The sequence below is a fragment of the Protopterus annectens genome, chromosome 9.part0 (genome assembly GCF_019279795.1).
Source record: "Protopterus annectens isolate FY-2018-M chromosome 9.part0, PAN1.0, whole genome shotgun sequence".
NCBI classification, from domain to species: domain Eukaryota; kingdom Metazoa; phylum Chordata; order Ceratodontiformes; family Protopteridae; genus Protopterus; species Protopterus annectens.
In genome coordinates, this window is record NC_056743.1 from 1,197,967,304 (window position 1) to 1,197,982,421 (window position 15,118).

General features: G+C 39.8%; 1 protein-coding gene across 2 annotated transcripts in view; it reads left to right on the plus strand.

Annotated features, from left to right (window-relative positions):
* The window catches only part of SLC43A1 (solute carrier family 43 member 1), a 658,072-nt gene that overhangs the window by 594,722 nt on the left and 48,232 nt on the right, over nt 1-15,118 (plus strand). For both annotated transcript variants that reach the window (XM_044084117.1, XM_044084118.1), the window contains 2 exons: nt 1,018-1,156; nt 12,707-12,780. In XM_044084117.1, coding sequence (XP_043940052.1) covers nt 1,018-1,156; nt 12,707-12,780 — 213 coding nt within the window. The remainder of the gene's footprint in view (nt 1-1,017; nt 1,157-12,706; nt 12,781-15,118) is intronic.

Below are 15,118 nucleotides of genomic sequence, written 5' to 3' on the forward strand. Positions count from 1 at the left end.
TGTTATCCTGTCAATTGTTGTGGGTTCCTAATTAACATCCTTTCCAGCCCACAGTTATGAATGACATCCCGTTGCATGTGTAAAGTCCTGCAGTCCAGTATGTGACAGTAGATGTGTCATGCTCTGTCCCTCTCCCTCCACTTTTTTTGTGCCTGGAACTAGTCTCTGACATCTACCAGTGGATAAGCCTGTAGCAAGAACATCTGTCCTTCCCCATGAAATAGGACATCAATCACTATCCTGCTAACTCAACCCAGGCCACCAACATCCCTGCCATGAGCTCTCCAGCTGAGCCAGTACTACATGTATTTCTACTATGTAAATTTGCATGGTACTTTTCATCAGGAAGTTGGTCAGATGTGTGTAGTAGTTGTATCCACTGGTTCCAACCAGAAAGCATACTAAGACCATTTCAGTATCTGAAAAGAGTTCTGCTAAAATTGATTTATCCATGTCTCCTTTCCTGACTCTGTAGTCAGTACAAATAGCCAGTGGCACAGATGGACATTCTGGCTTTATACCAGTAGAATGACTATTGAGTAACTTTTTATGTTCCAATAGATCCAGGATAAGTTTGCCTTAACTCAGGGTTACAGGTTTCAGGATGAGCTGGTGCAGTACTGCTGATGCAGTTGGTGCCTGTTTCAGTGCAGTATATTAGAGAAGTCCTTGGTTGCATCACCTTTAAAGTTAAGCAGTGTTGTAATAGAGTGTTTTATGTAATGTAGACAAGAGGATGTTGTCCCTACTTTGATATTTATGCTATTAGGTGCCCTAATGCAGAATAGTATTTGTTGCCTAATATAACATACTGTCTTAAAGCACCTGGTTGTTGGCTGTCTTAAAAGGAAAGAAATGACTATGATAACATATAAAGATGTGCAAATGAAAATCCCAAAAATGTTACAATAAATTAGTCATCAGAAAATGGTGCTTGTGCTAAGTACAATGGATGTGAGCACAATGTAGTACAATAACTACTCCTGGGCAATTTCCCATCTTCTTTTGTCTTTGCAGTGTTACTGAAAAGAACCCAAGGAAATGGCGAGACCGAAAAATTCAGAAAATCACAAATGCTATTAGGGCCTTTGTCTTAACTAACTTTATACTGATCGGGTTTGGGATCACCTGTTTAATCAAGAACTTACCTTTACAGGTAAATAAATGTTCATCCTTACTCTGTCTTTATTGTACTTTTGTTATGTTTTCTCAGCATTCATTGGGAGTTATAAATTATGTTTGTTTCTTAATCTCTGATATTGCCTTTCTTGTACTTATTGTTGTGAATTTATAGCTCAGGCATGTCCTTCCACCTTTCCTTTCATATATAGAGCTACTAGAACTCCTTAACTACCATCCATATCCAGCAAGGCTGCACAACAGCAGGAATGGACAGGACTGAAACCCAGATCTCCTGATTTGCTCCTAGCACAAGTGTTGTGTATGTTACATATCAAAGCCAAACTGGTATTCTCTGTTCATTTCACAGTCCTAGTTACAAGGTCCATTGGGACATCATAATGGAAATGTTCTCTCTCTGATGGCAGTGTACCTATTGTATATTCTGCTTACCCTCTCAGATATAAACAGGACAGCTGCTATACCGCAGGCCACTTAAATCCCCATGCATCACCTTCTGATGCAAGCCCACAGCCCTCTATGTTATTGGAGTCAGACACATCATCTAGGGCTGTTCTAGTATCTGGTTCAGGTATGGGAGAATCAAACCCTTTAGGTTCAGGAGAAGCCTATGGTAAGACACCCCTTGCCAGAAAAAATACTCTGTCCACAGATATTTTGTCCTCTAGTCTAGCTCATAATAACAACAGGGACTTCAACATATGACAGACAATCAGGTTATTACCATGCAAAGAGATGATGTGGTTTCCTTAGCTAAGCGTGTTTTACAGTCAATTAATCTCGGAGACTATGCTCCCGTTCTGAATGACTTACGGGTCTAGCTTCCCTAGATAACAGTCTAGCAACACAGATTTTGATAGGGACTCTAACGCAGATACTATTGAACACGAGTCCATTCAAAAACATAAGCAAGTGTTCACCTTTCCACAGATGCTAGCTAGGTTTAGAGATGTATTTGACTGGAAGCAATCTGGAGCTACGTCAGAGATTGGCAGAGTGAATGATCTTATTGAGGATGAGATTCCAAATGTTTTGACTGATGTCCTGTTACTGGCCTTAGAAGGTGTCTGTAAAATGGCATGTAAAAACCCTTTGGCTAATGAACCAGTTCCTAAAAAGGCTTTGATGAAATACAGGATGTACTATGATCTTGTAGCTCTCTTTGCACCATTGTCAGCTGACCTAGGTGCAGTTTCTCTCACTGCCAGCTCTAACAAGAGACCCTTGGCTTCTTCTAACCTTATACCTTATACAGCTGGATAAAATAAAATTGGCAAGTGTTTAATCTCAGAGAAAACGTCTGGCTCTGTCCAGTAATTTAGTCTTTAGAATTTTAAATTATCAGGGCTAAATATGAAAATTTATACTGCAATGTGCTTACAGTTTAGATGACTTTGCTGTATCTTTGCTTGCGGAACAGAAGTGTTATATGAATGAGATTTTCTAATGTGACTCAGGTTTCAAAACATGCTTTGAGGACTGTCTTGGAAGGTGCGGGCATTGTTTCTAGAAATGCAGCCACTTCTGTTGTTTTCAGTAGGTATACTTGGTTGCATAACCAGATTTTTTCTGGAGATTTAAAAAATTAGATTTTGAATGCTCCTTTAAGTTCTGAATTTATGTTTGGTCCTTCTGCTACCCATATTTTCAAATGGTATGACAGAGGTAAATTGATGTATGGGGTATCTAGAATGTTTCATATTCTCAGGGTCTTCCTAATAAAGCATCTAATTTCAAATGCCAGAACAAACAAAACTCTCAGCTTAACAAGAGTCAGGGTACCAAGAGGAAATGGCTAGAGGATAATGCTTTCAAGCCCAATAAAAGTGTTTTTTTTTTCCAAAAAAGATCATGAATCTATTTGATATTATTTGATCATATTTGATCTAAAGAATGACTATGCCAAGACTCAGTGCATTCTGTCCCTTCCTCCTGACCCCCCTCCCCTTCCCCAGACTTTCATTCAACTCAGCAGCCTGGCCAAAAATAGTGTCAGGCAAGTTGGTGCTGAGAATAATTCAGTTAGGATACTTTTGGCAGTGGACAGAAAATCATCCTCTCTTTTGGGAAATCCTTCAGTCCAGGCATCTGTTCTCTCCAGTACTCCTTCACATGTTGCAAGCACAGTTCATAGAATTAGTCTGTGCACAACAAAAAAGGAAAAGGATTTTACACCAAACTATTTTGATACTCAAAAAGGAGCTACCATAGACACCAGAGTTAGACGTGTCATACCTAAATACCTTTCTGAAAATACAATTGTTCCCATCTTCAAGTTAAACCTACAAAAGTCATGTCTCACATCATCATAAAGAATGGTCTTCCAGGGGTGTATGATGAACACAAAAAAAGTATGGCCTTTCTACCAGAAGACAAAGACTTGATTGTTCAGCACATTTTCAGGGACTTCCCTCTTTAAGAAGCTGGCTCCTCAAGAGAGTTTCTAAAAATTCTAGGCCTCATGGCATTAATAATCCTCATGAAACCAGTGGCCAGACTCTGCATGAGAAAGATTCAATGGTACTTAAAAAGTTACTGGACCCAGCACCTGCTTCCCTTGGCATTCCAGGTAACAGTGCTGGATATTGTGAGGAGAAAGTTACAGCGGTGGAGAGATCAGATGTCTCTCAATCCAGACCCGCCCTAATCCCTCCAAACCCAAGTTCATTCAGCCCAGATGGACTTGTCAGATTCTGTATGGGAAGCAGTGTCCAGAAGAGACCTAGTGTAAGGCAAATAGGGTCCTTCAAACACTACAAAGCACATAAACATCAAAGAAATGTTAGCAGTGATTCAGACCTTAAAAGGTCTTTACCAATTATGGTCTGCAGGTCCCCTTTTTTGGTCACAGATAACACCACAGTCATGTGGCACCTGAACAGACAAGGGGATACAAGGTCATACCCTGTTTGCCGGGTGGCAATGATGACCTTGGAGCTAGCCTTAAAGTATTTGCAGATGCTTAAAGCCTCATACATCCCATCAGTGCAAAAACTAGTGACAGATAGACTAAGCAGATTCCAGGTGGACCCTCACAAGTGAAAACTCAGGACAGATGTCTGCCTGGATCATAGGACCATAGGAGCTTACTAGGCTAACGGCCCCAGGGACCTTACTAGCCTAGCCAAGTTCAACCTGTGTTCCCAAGGGTGTCTGATTCAAGCAGATACTAAAATCAGCACCTGCTGCTCCTGTCCAAAAGGGACACAGGTGGAACCCCCGGGGTGAATTTCCAGTTACCCATCCAATCGTCCAAATTACACTTAAATAGGAACAACAAGGGGCTTTGTTTAACATGCATAACAAACAAATAACTGTTAAATGTCCACACACTCCAAATATCCTCACAAATCAAACCGGAACAACAAAGCTACCACATAAATACTTTGTTCTTCACACGTTTATTAAAATAATAAAAACACTAAAAATTTCAGTTAAGCACTTTCGTTCTATACCAAGAACTTTTCAGAAATGAATACCAATCACTAAAAAAACTACATATATACCATTCACCCCACCCCTTTAATCACAAGATTTTAATTAATCAAATTATCATAAGGAAACTGTGAACTCACAATTCGTAATGCTTTAATCTTAAAACAGGAGCTAGAGAGGTACCCTCATTTTTACCTGGAAAACTAGATGCATTTAATTTGATTTGCCATTTTAACTCTTTTACATTCAGATGTTCATCCATTATATGTCCCTGAGGGTCCCTTCTGGTAAAATTAATCACCTTAAAGCCAAATTTATGTGCTGGAAAATTCAACACATGTTTGTATAAGGCATTTGTGGGCTTGCCCTTTTTAATATCCAACAGGTGTTCATATACCCTGTCCCTCAACTTCCTTGAGGGTTTTCACACATAAATCACCGGGCATAACAAACATTGGGCCAAATAAATCACATTACATGGCGCACAACTAAAGTGTCCTTTAACCTTAAATTCTGCTCCATTAACCTTAACTTGGTTTCCCTCTATTATATACCTACATTGAGGGCAGGTACCACATTTATAGGTCCCCTCCTTTCCTGTTGGTTGAGCAGTAGATTTTTTTATTTTCCAATAGAAATTTAAATGATTTATCCTTTTTATAAACAATACTAGGGAAATTACCCATTTTTGTCGATAACAGGGAGTCCACCAAAAATACTTTCCAATTACTTTTAACATATTCCATTATAGCTGAACTATCCAAAGTGTAAGTGGTAATAAAGGCTGCTTTTAAGGTGTTGTTGTTACTCCTTATATTACTTAATTCTCTTGCTACTTATCCACCATTGTTTAAGATGGACACACATACTCTTAAGGATCTCTTCATAACCACTTTGGCCTTAATTTCCCTTAAAAAAGATTCAAGGTAACCTCTGGAAGTGAACATCTGAAGTACCTTATCACATTCAAGGCAAACATAACAAAATCTGTTATCATTCTCATAAGCCTAATCAACTGGCCCTTAACTACTGCCTTCTTTTGATGTTTAGGATGCCAGCTGGAATAATGCAGATAACTATTTGAAAAAGTCGGCTTGTGACAAATAGTAGAGGTAAAACATCTCTTTTCCACATCCTTATTAATCAAAACATCCAAAAAAGTATTATTGTTTTCCTTAGCAGAATAAGTAAATGATAAAAACTCAACTGTATTATTGATATAAGTAAAAAACGTTTGCAATCTTTCTATCATGTCATTCCACAAAACATATATGTCATCCAAAAAGCGTGTATATAAACTCCAGCATTAGTCATGAGGGGCTATGGCAGATCATGGAGAAGTTTGACTGCCCAGGCAAATTAATCAGTATGGTGTGCCAGTTCCACAACAGTATGCTTGCTCAAGTACTGGACAATGGAGACTCCTCTGATGCCTTCCCAGTTACCAATGGAGTCATGCAAGGCTGTGTACTGGCACCCATGCTGTTCAGCATGATGTTCTTAGCCATGCTGTCAGATGGCTTCTGCAATGACAAAGAAACCAGCATCAAGATCAGATACAGGACTGATGCCAGGCTCTTCAACATGTGGAGGCTACAGGCCAAGACCAAGGTTGAAGAGGATTTTGTGCGTGATTTCCTGTTCACAGATGACTACGCACTCAGTGCTGTCACAGAAAACCAGATGCAGCAGAGTATGAACTGCTTTTCCACTGTCTGCAGAAATTTCAGCCTCACAATCAGTACTAAGAAGACTGAGGTTTTGTATCATACAACATGGCAGAAGACGTATGTGGAACCAACTATCACCAGTGAACGTGAGATCCTGAAGGCTGTTGACAAGTCTATATACCTCGGCAGCACACTCTCCAGATTTGTGAACATTGACAATGAGGTAGACACACATATCGCAAGCTCCACATTTGGATGGCTCCAGGAGTCAGCATAGGAGAGGAGAAGCATCAAACTGTCCACAAAGCTGAAGGTGTACAAGGCAGTCGTACTGCCCACACTACTGTATGCCTGTGAGACATGGACTGTGTACAAGCATCATGCCAAAAAGCTGAATCGCTTCCATATGAACTGCTTAAGAAGGCTGCTGAAAATTACCTGGCAGGGCAAAGTTCCAGACACAGTTGTCCTCTCTCAAACTGGACTGCCAAGTATCTACACACTGCAGAGGAGAGCCCAAATTAGGTGGGCACACCACCTTGTACATATGCCAGACACACACCTCCCCAAGAGACAGTGAACTCGTAGGAGGCAAATGCACACAAGGTGGGCAGAAAAAGCACTTCAAGGACATGCTGAAAGTCTCTCTGAAGACCTTTGGCATTGACCTGGACTCCTGGCAAACACTAGCGCAAGACTGCCCTACCTGGCAAAGCTGTATCAGCAAAAGCGCTACCTTCTATGAGCAGAGCAAGACTGCAGAGGTGCAGAGGAAGCGTGAGCTGTGTAAATTCACAGCTAACTCTTTGTCAACCAATCCAACAGACCACTAGTGCCTGACGTGTGGCAGAGCTTTCCAAGCCCGCATCGGACTGATCAGCCACAGCTCAATACACCATACTCAGTCAACCTCCTCAACATGATGTTCTTGGTCAGCTTCAACAATGACAGACAAACAACAATATAAACTCCAATTGTTTGCATATTCACTGTTAAATATGAATTTTTCATCCCACTCTGCCATTACAAAATTCGCAAACAGAGGAGCACACACTGCTTCCATGGCCACCCTTATGGTTTGTCGAAAGTAATGCCCTTCAAAATATAATAAGTTGTTCTTTAACACTATTTCCATAAGGGTGACCATAGTTTTTATATTTTCCTTGTCAAACCTTCAAAGTTAAAAAGCTGCTGTTCAAACCACAATAATCCCATGTTATGGGGAAGACTGAATATAAATTGTTCATGTTTATGGTGACTAAAAAGGAATTAGGATGAAAATTTGCTTTGTTCAATAGTTCTAAAAAATGCCAAGCGTCTTTACATATTTGACCCAAACTCGAGAAATACGTCTGTAGCTTAAATACTTCTGCATCTTAGAGTCTATGAACTTCACAATAAAAAATGTTTTAGAACGTTTTGCATCAACAATAGGTCTGAAGGGTGGTTGGTGGATATTTTTATGCAATTTAGGTATTCAAAAAAATGGACGCTACTTTAGGTCTATCACTGTACATAAACTCATACTCATTCCTAGTAATAAGACCTTCCAGTAGCAAATCATATAACATCATCAACTGTGTCTATGTACTGAGTATTGTCTTATTCTTTTATTATTTATTATTAAGTATATGTAAACCTATCTTTGTGGATGATATTTGTGAGACATATTTAAGCTCTTAGAGTACTTGCACATGTATTTGGTGACACTGTACAAGCCCCTCCTAATTAGCCTTGCTCTTGGTCAAAACTACCATTTGGATAATAGTAACATTACACAGTAGAATTGGACACCCTTTGTAATGGGCCTTATAGTAGCTAATAAGAAGGGGTTGATGGCAGTGGAAACTACCTTATAGTCTGGGGAGAAGGGGGCATAGCTAGTAAACCTGCACCAGCCTTTTCCAGGTGTGTGTGTGTGTGTGTGTGTGTGTGTGTGTGTGTGTGTGTGTGTGTGTGTGTGTGTGTGCATGCATGCGCATGCATGCGTGTGTGTGTGTGTGTGTGTGTGTGTGTGTGTGTGTGTGTGTGTGTGTGTGTGTGTTTTTATAGAAACCATATCTCAAAGTGTGTGTATCAGGTGTTTGGGCAGGGACACAAAACACTGGTTGGACAGAAACGGTGCTGAAGGTCTTGGCTTGGCCCCTCAGCTGAGATCTTAACCCTATAGCTGTGCCAGTGGGGAGTCTTATTGGGGATCTGGAGAAAGCGGGAGAAACCAACCCCAGACTCACTGTGATCTCTGTGTGCTCTTAAGGGAAATTGCACTTTACTGTGTGTGTACTTGTAATCTTCCCATTGTACACGTCCCTACTGTTACCAGTGATGAGGATTGAGGCTCCTTGATTACTGGGCCAGTGCAGGGGCATCACAGAGGGTACCTCTATAACTCCTGTTTTAAGATTAAAGCATTATGAATTGTGAGTTCATAGTTTCCTTATGATAATTTGGTTAATTAAAAGCATGTGATTAAAGGGCTGGGGTGACTGGTATATATATATATATATATATATATATATATATATATATATATATATATATATATATATATATATATATATATATATATATATATAGTTTAGAAGTAATTGTTATTCAGTTCTGAAGATATTCTTGGTACAGAATAAAAGAGCTTAACTAAATTTTTTAGTGTTTTTATTATTTTATTAAATGTGTGAAGAACGAAGTATTTACGTGGTGGCTTTGTTGTTCCAGTTCGGTTTGTATGGATATTTAACATGATAACAAGCTTGTTCCAAAGGTGGGGTGACATCTGTGAGACAGATCTGTCTCTCCAGCAAGTTCTGTTGATGTCACATACTAAGTTAAGGTCCACTGAGCAAGTGAGCCATGTGCTATTTGACTTGCGAATGTGCAGCATTTCCATTAAAGCTGGGTCAGAGATTGCTCTATATGCAAGGCACAAGTCACCTCTGAGCAGTCTGTACAACACAGAGTAAAGTGACAATGATTTCAGTCTGTCTGCAAAAGACAGATCTTGAAGACCCTGAATTTTCTTTGTAAGGAACCTTTGTGATGTCTCCAATTGCTGCAGGTGTTTGGAATGAAACATACCAAAGGGAGCATGTACTATATTATTAGCCTGATGAGGGAAGAATACAGGAGGTTTATAACCTCTTTTTTCTGGAGGCAATGCCCTTACTTATGAGATGAGCTATATAAAATGCCTTTCTTACCTCTGTGGAGGCATGGTGATCAAAGATAAGGTTGCTGTCAACCTGTGTGCCCAGACCTGTCACCACTGACTGTGTGCTTAGTGTATTGCAATTGATGTGGTAGTTTGCAGGAACATCCCCCTTGCCAAAGGGGATGATAATGCATTTTTTTGCATTAAGTGTAAGACCATGACTTTAGCACCAGTCATTAGTCTGCGTAAGACCTTCTTGTGGGATCTTAACATCGCTAGGGGTTTCATTGATCACTCCCAGTTTGCAGTCATCAGTAAACTTTATCAGCCATAGTCCTTTAGTTCTAGCCTGTACTTTGGAGAAGTAGATTCCAAACAGTAGGGGTCTCAGAACTTATCCCTGTGGAACACCACTGGTTACAGGTCTGCTGGAGGAGGTGGAGTCCCCTATTCTGACCGTATGACTTCTATCATTGAGCCAGTTTGCAACCCACCTAACAAAATATGGGTGGATTTGGCCGAGATGTGTGAAACACTTCAAATAGTTCTGTTTGTTTCTTTCGAAATAGACAGTTGGAAAAATTTTGTTTGAGACATCCTTGCAGCCTTGCTTGGAGAACAGAATCATTCTCATTCCACTGTATGGGAATGTTCCTTTATGTATTTCCATCAATATCCAAGATACTTCTGAAGATTCAGAAAGAAGTACCAAAGATTATTGTGGTGACTCTGTTTTGGTCCAGACAAAGTTGGTTCTCCCTTTTAATTGACTTGGCTAAGGACAATTACCACAAGCTTCCTCACACTCTGGATCTGCTCATACAGTGTCAGGTGCAACTGGCACACCACAGCTTAGAGCAATTGCTACTGACAGCCTGGATGATTCTGTCTTGATACCGTTTAGGCACCTGTTGCGTGAGGATGTGCAGCAGGTATTGAAGAAGCCAAGAAAACCTGCAACTAGAAAATTGTGTGTTTACAAGTGGAAGAGGTTTTCTAGGTGGTGTCTAACTGATATCAGAGGGCCAGGTATGGTGTTTACCCTTCTGGTTTTAAAATATTTGTGTGAGCTACTCAGCAATGTTTTACCTTATGCATCTTTCAAGGTACATCTTGACATCATCTCAGGCTGTCTGCCCATAGATCCCCCTCTTTCGTCTTTTTTTGTGATTAAACAGTTTATGAAAGGAGTGTTGCACTTGAGACCCCCTCAAAAGCAAATTCTCCCTCCTTGGGATCTCAGCATTGTTCTTGAAAAATTGACTTGATCTCCTTTTGAACCTCCCTTTTGGCTAATCTAAGGTTCATTACTTGGAAAATTGTTTTGCTTATTGCTCTGCCATCTGCAAGGTGAATCTCTGAGCTGCAAGCTCTTATGGCTGGCCAAAATTATCTGATTTTCTACAAGGACAGGGTTGTTTTATGCACTAATCCTTCTTTCATGCCAAAAGTTGTTTCTGAATTTGTACTGAATCAAGCCATCCATCTCCCAGTTTCCTTTCCAGAACCTTAAATCAAGAGAAAGGAGATTCTCCATACCTTGGATGTGCACAGGCAGCTCAGGTACTACCTTGGCAGAACTAAGCCCTTCAAGAAAGCTTAACAGCTTTTTATTTCCTATTTTTTTTATTTCCTATTTTGTGGTTAAGAAGGGTCAACCTGTCTCTAAGCAAACAATTGCTCAATGGTTCTCATCTGCTATTTTTGTTTTTTGTTTTTTGTTATTCCTACCATAATAAATCTATTCCAGGCAAGGTTAAGACACATTCCACCAGAGCCTTATCCTCTTTGGTGGCATATTGGAAAGGAGTGGACTGTAGAAGCATTCTAGAAGCACCAGCTTGATCCTCTGTTCATACCTTCACAAAGCAGTACAAACTGGATTCTTTCTCAAGTTCCAGAGCAGGTTTTGTGAGGACCATTCTCCAGGGGTTTCTGGATCCTAGTCCTTCCTCCTCCCAGGTAGACTAAGCTTTGGGAATCTACATATATGCCATTGAATCAGTGTGAATGATGAACATAGTGCAGTTTGTGTAAGTCCTACTTACCTGTAATAGCAGATGTTTGAATTTCACACTGCCTCAGTGGCAACACCCACCCACCATCCTCCTAATTTTGTATATAGTTTGATGGTATCTAATCTTGTTGTGTTGTTGGTTGGCTTCTGTTATTTGTGCTGGTATTTTGTGGCTGTGAGTTGGTTGGTTTCAGTCAATTGTTGCTTTTGGTCCTTCTTGGTTCAGTAATCTCCATGCTATCTCTTTTTGAGAACCAAAAAAGAGGATGATATAAAAATCCTTTGGTAGTCAGCACTAAAAGGCTGAATAACTAACTTTCTGTGATAGGGGTCAAGCTTCCCCAATCCCCTGTCACAAAGAATCAGAGGAGGGGATTCTGAGCTCGAGAAAGCTGCCAGTGTGTGTTTATGTGCAGGCACATAACCTATATGCCAATGAGGCAGTGAGAAATTCAAACATCTACTGTTACAGATACGTAGGACTTATGCAACTGTACTTTTGCCAGTATTACATGTTAGTACCACCTATTTAGCATGACCTCCATATGTCTGAAATATGAGAAATAGTTTCCTTGTTATTGTGATATAAGAAAAGGACAGAGTAAAGCAGCATGTATTTAATCTGAAGGACGTCTGTATTTTTTTCTCTCATAGCCCTTTTCACATACTCCAGGAGAACTAGGAGTGGTGTGTTGTGCAAACAGAAGAAATGCAACATAAGTTTCACTCAGTAATGGGACAGCGTAGCTTGCTAAATAAAGTAGTAGTACTTAGCCTGAGGGTCAGTTCCACTAGAAGCAGTTTTCTCATCACCATCAGAAATGGATGGTATTATGTCTGGTGATGCAATGACTGTAGTTGCACATCAAGGTAACAGACTTACTATTCTGGGTGGAATTGTTCAAAGTATTACATTTTATTTATATTTATAACTGGCTAAAATCTACTAGACACAAAAATGACTTTAGAACTTTTATCATCTTAAATAATCTCTTCTGTTTTACAAAGTACATAAGTGCCTGCAGGACTCAAACCTGACTGCATTTTAATGCTAGATTTAATTGTTTGATTAGGTGATTTTAAAAAGTATGTGTATGTGGGGTGGGGGTACAGTAGTATATATCTAGGCAGCATGCCCAAGGATCTAGAATGGAACATAAAGGGGCAGAAGCAGTGGACAGAAAAGATTAATGTCTGAGGTAGCGACCTATCCAGTGAACTGTAAGCAAAAGTAAAACTCTGAAAAAAAGAAACTGAATGAATGTTGTTAAAATCTGTTTTTGCTTTTTTTGGCAGTATTTGACCTTCATACTCCACACGATAGTTCGGGGCTTCTTCCATTCTGCCTGTGGTGGTCTGTATGCAGCTGTGTGAGTATAATTTTTGAAATTATAGGTTTTATCTGCTCCCAGCTATTTAGTCAATTCAGACTGGTGGAGGGGAATCATAATTTAACCTGCTGGTAAACATGTAATTCACTTAAAAGGCTCATGTGGGTGAAATGTAATACCTTTTTCTTGTCAGTTAGTTAACACCATGATAGATCTTCTGCCCAAAATCTACTGAAGGTGGATCCACAGAGTAAGTGTGTATGATTGACCTTGGAACAAGGATATCGTGCACCTACTCTGTGGGAAGGAAGGAGACAATGTAGATGAAACTGTGTATAAATTATGTCCTTGAGAGAGGAATTCATAATTTGCTGTTTTACTGACCTTAACTGCATATGGAACTGTGTTCACCAGGCTCAGTCTCTTGCCTACCAATACATATTATATGCAAAAATGGGATGGCGATCTATAACTGAGTGGTGCAGCTCCGGCCTGGAGCTCTATGGTCTCTTCCAATTTCCTTGGGTACTACTTTGCAGACAAAACAGTATAACAGGTATTTGGTGTGCATGGGCATCTTTTTTATTTTTTTCTTCTGGTTATAACACACATAACAACTTATTAAATAGTAGTACATTCAAAGTGAGACTACTGACTCCAAAATCTGGAAATGTCAACATGTTGAAACTTTACAATTTTGAACTCAAAATAACCACTAATAGCATACAGTGGATATAAAAAGTGTCCACATCCCTGTTAAAATGCCAGTTTTTTTGTGATATAAAAAATGAGACCACAATAAATCATTTCAAAACTTTTTCCACCTGTAATGTGACCTATAGCTTTTACAATTCAATTGAAAAACAAACAAATCTGTTAGGGGAAAAAATATAAAAAATAAAAAACGTACAATAAGCTGGTTGCATAAGTGTGCACACCCTTAAACTAGTACCTTGTTGAACCACCTTTTGATTTAATTACAGCATTCAGTCTTCTTGGGTAGGAGTCTATCAGCATGGCACATCTTGACTTGGCAATATTTGCCCACTCTTCATTGCAAAAAAGCTCCAAATCTGTCAGATTGTGAGGGCATCTCTTGTGCACAGCCCTCTTCAGGTCACCCTACAGATTTTCTATTGGATTTAGATCTGGCTCTGGCTGGGCCATTCCAAAACTTTCATTTTCTTCTGGTGAAGCCATTCTTTTGTTGATTTGTTTGTATGCTTGGGGTCATTGTTGTGTTGAAAGGTGAAATTCCTCTTCATCTTCAGCTTTCTAGCAGACGCCTGAAGGTTTTGGGCCAAAAGTGATTGGTATTTGGAACTGTTCATAATTCCCTCCATCTTGACTAAAGCCCCAGTTTCAGCTGAAGAAAAGCAACCCCAAAGCATGATACTGCCACCACCATGCTTCACAGTGGGATGGTGTTCTTTTGGTGATGCGAAGTGTTGTTTTTGTGCCAAACGTACCTTTTGGAATTCTGGCCACAAAGTTCAGCCTTGGTCTCAACAGACCATAACACATTTTCCCACATGCTTTTGGGAGATTTGATGCAAATTTTAGCCAGGCCTGGATGTTTTTCTGTGTAAGAAAAGGCTTCCGTCTTGCAACCCTACCCCATAGTCCAGACATATGGAGAATACGGGAGATTGTTGTCGCATGTAGTACACAAACAGTACTTGCCAGAAATTCCTGCAGCTCCTTCAGTGTTGCTGAAGGTCTCTTGGCAGCCTCCTTGACCAGTTTTTGTCTTGTCTTTTCATCAATTTTGGAGGGACGTCCAGTTCTTTGCAATGTCACTGTTATCCCATTTTTTCTCCATTTTTTGATGACTGTCTTCACTGTGTTCCATGGTATATCCAATTCTGTGAACATTTTTTTGTACCCTTCTCCTGACTGATACCTTTCAACAATGCCTTTGATGCTTTGTAAGCTCCCTGTGAACCCTGGCATCTGCTGTAGCAGGCAACTGAGTAAATGTCAGGAAAATCCTACTAGGAGAGTTGAACTTTATGTGGGGTTAATCAGAGTCTCTTTAATTGATGGCAGGTGAGTACCCAAGAAGACTGAATGCTGTAATTAAATCAAAAGGTGCTTCAACAAAGTATTAGTTTAAGGGTGTGCACACTTATACAACCAGCTTATTGTACGCTTTTTTATTTTTTATATTTTTCCCCTAACAGATTTCTTTTTTTAATTGAATTGTACAGGTTATAGGTCACATTAAAGGTGGGAAAAGTTTTGAAATTATTTATTGGGGTCTAATTTTTTATATCACAAAAACCTGGCATTTTAACAGGGGTATGTGCACTTTTTATATCCACTGTATATGTACACCAGAAGTGTAGCTAGGGTGAGGCAAGAGGGGCAATTGCCC